Genomic DNA, 4,859 nt, shown 5'->3' with positions numbered 1-4,859 from the left:
AGATTTTGCTTTCAGCAAATTACTGCTCTGAAAATATCTTTTTCCCCCGACGTGGGTGAAGCATAAAGCAGGGGAGGTGACTCTACTCTTTCCTCGCAATCACCAAACTATCAAGTTGTTTACACAGTTATAACCCTTTGAACCATTGCTTGTCCGAGCACAAAACAGACGAACCATGTTCAGCACTCTATTCTGTCACGTAACGACTGTAGAGTAAAGACAAGTTGACTCTCGATGCAGAGCTAATATCTGCCTGAAAGTAACAGTTTTATGAACCTGCTCAGTGCTACTCGATACGACGGTATGTTGTAGTTTTGCCATAGAAAGTTCAGCACGATCGTCTGGGATGTAACTGTTTGACGTTATAAATAGGGCTTGCACGCAAAGAGCGGCAATGTCCAATTTAAAAGTGGTGTTCCTTTTGTTTGTCAAAGAAGCCCACGATTACATCACGCGGGTCGTAATTTAAGTACAGGACGAAATGAATGAATGAATGAATGAATGAATGAATGAATGAATGAATGAATGAATGAATGAATGAATGAGCTTTAGTTTTAGTAAGGTTTTACCGCATTCGCAACTGCATAAGGTCATATGAGCGTCAAGGGGTGGATGTCAATAGAGAAGTCCAAATGAATAATCAAGCTTACTCTACTCACCTCTCTAGCTTGAACAACATAAAGTCTGCTTCGACTATCAAGGCACCCTGGAAATAGTAGTTCACAAGAGAGTGACAAACATACAAAATAAGTAGAGGAAACATGACGATAGTAAAGTTGAGGAAAGAAAAAGTAGCAATTCCCCCTATATTGTTCCGGTACATTATGAGCTTGACATTGATAAATCAGCTCATTTACAATCTACTGTGGATAAGAACATGTTAATATCTCCCCTTTGGAAATGAATGAATGAATGAACGAATGAATGAATGAATGAATAAATGAATGAATATTTCGGGTCATGGAGTATAATTAAGAAACAAGGAGACGAAGTAACTCAGTTTTCAATGTGTATTTTTTTCAGTTCAAAATATATTTTTAAAAATGAAAAAAAAAAAGGATTAATGTTCAGGTCAATTCTGATAACCTGTTATTTTCTTTGGCTCCTCTCTCTCTTTGTTAAATAACAATATGCAAGTACTTTATACGCTAAACCACCTATCCACTTTTTTTAGGTAACAGAAGGCTGGAGTTGAACATATTTGATGGGAACTATTACAGTCGGACACACACACTGGACAGGCCAAAGAGAAAATAAAACAAGAGAGAAAGAAGGCAGGAAAAGTAGTGAAAGTATTATGTGATTTTTTCCCTTCTACAATAGGTCAAGAAACTACGTCGTCGTCTTCAGCAGTTTTATTCCTTCCTGGGATTATTCCCTTTACAAGATCACATGACACACCCCACCCCTTTGGCCCCCCATAAAGAAGATATTTTGAAAAAGTTTAAAAAAGTGTAGGAAGGTCGTATCTCACACAGCTTGTGTTGAAGGGGCCAGCCTCTGAAAGGATCAGAATAATGTCAAGATAGGAATAAAATACGCACTTTCGATCGTTTTAGAGGTAAACACAAATTATGAGAATATTGTTTCAAAACAAATAAAGAACAGTTTTAATTGTAAAAGGAATTTTAATGGGACACGAAAACAAAGACAATATTATTCGAGTTTTTTAAAATGCAGTTTACGCAATATATATTTTGTAAGTTTTATCATTTTTGTTCCTACAGGTCTTAGCAGTGAAACAGGACAGACCAAGGCTAAATGCGCCTCTGTTATTTGCTCATCTGCCGCCACTTCTTTCCTGACCTCCACCAGTAACCTCGACAATCGGAGTTATCGGCCATGGACCCTCGCTTTGCTCAACACATTTCCAGATGAGCCATTACAGAGATGATCATGTCGGCAATGTCATCGTTTAAGAGAAAAAGAATCGAAACTTGGTGTGAAGAAGTAGCGCAGTATCTGAGAAATGGCACCATATGCAGGTCCGTCATTGGCCACGTAGCAGAAGACGGTATATGCGGGAACTCTGTCGTGTCAGCGGGTGAGAACGGAGAGCACATCGAGAACCGGGAAAATATCCTAAACCATAATGGTGGTGGTGTTGACGCTATTTATAACGGGAGGAACGGTACTTCCCACAGCAACAACAGAGTGGAAAATGCTCACAGAATCAACGGACACGCCTTAGGGGCTGCTGACTCTTTGCTCAACACCAAAAGGGACAGCATTAGCGGGTCTTTTCCGTTTGTGAAGTTGACGTATAATCATTACCATGAACAGAGGAGGAAGATTGACAGATTAGTACAAGGCTTGCCTGTTCTTAATGCGAATAGCGTGTCAACGATTGACAGGCCTTCCTCCAAAGCATCCACTGACGATCATGTGCCCATCATCATCGTCAACGGGGAGGAGCCAGTGAGAAACCCCCACACTCGCTCTCGCTCCTCGTCTCAACCCCGCCGACACACCCATCAACACAGCCACGCCCACTTTGTCAGTGGAAGCCACACCCACAACAACAACGGCTTGCAGCTGCAAGCGCCACATACGGCGAGACAGCTTGCAGCGCAGCAAGGAGCCGGACATTTCCGGTCAGCCAGCGGTCCACGACGATCTGGAAACCACGTGACATATGAGCCAGGACGTGTCAGACGGAGCAACAGCGGCGCCGCGAGACTCTATGACGTCAAACACAGCCAGATGTCACCGGAAGTGGCCGTCACTGTTGACCCTGACCTGGGCCTGTCCAGCGCTGAGAGAATAGACAGGATCAAAACGGCGCCCGCCCCGAACAGGAATGTGACCAGAGCGAGACAGAGGATCTTGAACAGGCGGAATAATAACAGAGTCTTAGAGCACACCTCACAGATCCCGCTGCAGAACTGTTGGGCCATGGCGGAGCTAACCTGGTGAGGACTAATCTGATGACGTCACCTTCTGTAAGCTCCACAAAACACTGATACAGCATGTTAACTAACACGGCCGAAATAGCCCACTTCGACTCGTTGGGATTGGGGGGGATAAACTGAAAAACCAAGCCCCTTGTGCGTTTTCAAGTGATGGACAGAACAGTAGCAGTGCTGGTCAACATTTTAATAGTCAGCGCCCACCTTCTGCCACTTTTAAGAGGTTGGAATTTTAGAACTGTACGCCTGCTTGTATTTCAGAACAAGTCATAACGCGAGTGATACCCACCACCCTCCAAATTACTAAATCGCACACAAAATGGCGATATCTCCCAGGTTGGCAACCGCTGGTTAAAAGGTAAGCGTAACAGACCGTGTTTCAGCACCTGGCCGTTGGGCACCCAAAGAGCCACGGAAACGTATGTTTATCATGGTGGCTCGCGGCTCTCCTTTGGGTCAGAAGTTTGTGTTACATTGGGCTACAATGCCAGGCCGGGATTCGAATACACTTTTAAACTTCAGTCGTTTGGATGCGTGGTAAGACTTTACACCACTTTGTATTCAAAAATGGATACTTATTCGGAGACATTATCTTGAACTCTTTCAAGAACTAGATATGTGCTGATAGGGGGTGGGAAAATGGATTTCAAGCTAACAAAAGAAGTGAGAAATCGACCCAAGGATACCCACTACAAACTGCTGTTGTGATAATTTCTTTCACTATTGTGGACAAAAGTCGAAATGACATAAGATTTTCGTCGTGTCAAAGAGCACCACCGCCTCCTTTTTCTCACAACCCCGTGAAACTATTTCCTGTCAGTATTAATTGTTGCTGGTGCAACTCGTTTGTGATCATAACATAATATGTAATGTGCAACAATGACACTGTTAAAGAGTCCATTTTCCCACTGTTGTTTGTCTGTCTACTAACACTTTTTTTCCATTTCTTTGATATCTAAAAAAGCAAAAACTACCACAAAGCGGATGGTTGGAGGGCACGGGTTGTACGTCCTACTTCTTTTCTTTCCTTGTTTAGTTACTTTCTGAATATTTTCATTTTTTACTGCACTAAATGTTAGTTATTGCACCAGATGTCGTGAGTGGTTGGAGGGCGCCACTGATAGGTTTTACTTCTTTACTTTCCCATCTGTTGTTTCTGCCTGTGTGTCTGACTTTTTCCCAGCACTAAATCAACTAAATGTCCATTATTGTGTCGATGTGATTCTCTTTACTCCAACAAACAAAAGCACCAAATGTTCGTGAACGTGTCGACGTGTTTCTCTCAGCCAAAACTTTATTCCATAATCTATTGAATCTGGATTGAATTCCCGCTGCAGGACGTTATATATGAGTCCATAGGTAGCTTACACAACCATATCTTAAAATTCCAATTTGCTGAGCAGTAACCCTGTTAGCACCATACATACATCCGCAGGTCAGCACACCAGAACCAAAATTTTGACCAGCTGATGGCTTTACAGAACCGAATTATTTTAGTGTTTTAGAGGTTCAGGGGGAGTAACGAAGAAATTGCTTTTACTTTTGATCTATGCGTCATATATCATTCTAATTTCACATACAAATACTAAGGACACCAGCATCTAAATTTAGAGTGGACTGTTCTGTTTTCTAAGCCCGTACTAAATGTAGGTGTGTCAAGCCGGTATGGCTCTACAGCGGAAAAGCCGGTAAAAGCGGTATGGCAACATGACGGGAAGGTCGTCTAGGCCGGTATGGCAACATTATGGCGGGAAGGTCGTTTAGGCCGGTATGGCAACAAGGTCGTTTAGGCCGGTATGGCTACATTATGACGGGAAGGTCGTTTAGGCTGGTATGGCAACATTATGACGGGAAGGTCGTTTAGGCCGGTATGGCTCGGAAAGGATTAAGCAGTTGACAGTACTGGAATATGAGGAAAACAGCACATTTCGTCTTTTTTGGTGTAGGTGT

General features: G+C 42.9%; 1 protein-coding gene across 2 annotated transcripts in view; it reads left to right on the top strand.

Annotated features, from left to right (window-relative positions):
- LOC101863324 overlaps window positions 1-3,017 on the top strand; it is a 12,227-nt gene extending 9,210 nt beyond the window's left edge. For both annotated transcript variants that reach the window (XM_005092242.3, XM_005092240.3), the window contains exon 2: window positions 1,728-3,017. In XM_005092242.3, the coding sequence (XP_005092299.1) occupies window positions 1,891-2,916 (1,026 nt within the window). In that variant the 5' untranslated portion in view covers window positions 1,728-1,890 and the 3' untranslated portion in view covers window positions 2,917-3,017. The remainder of the gene's footprint in view (window positions 1-1,727) is intronic.
- Window positions 3,018-4,859: the final 1,842 nt, after the last annotated feature.

This window comes from Aplysia californica, unplaced genomic scaffold (assembly GCF_000002075.1).
Source record: "Aplysia californica isolate F4 #8 unplaced genomic scaffold, AplCal3.0 scaffold00043, whole genome shotgun sequence".
Lineage (NCBI taxonomy): Eukaryota > Metazoa > Mollusca > Gastropoda > Aplysiida > Aplysiidae > Aplysia > Aplysia californica.
The sequence above is the reverse complement of the archived record's forward strand: the minus strand, read 5'-3'. Positions and strand labels throughout refer to the sequence as shown.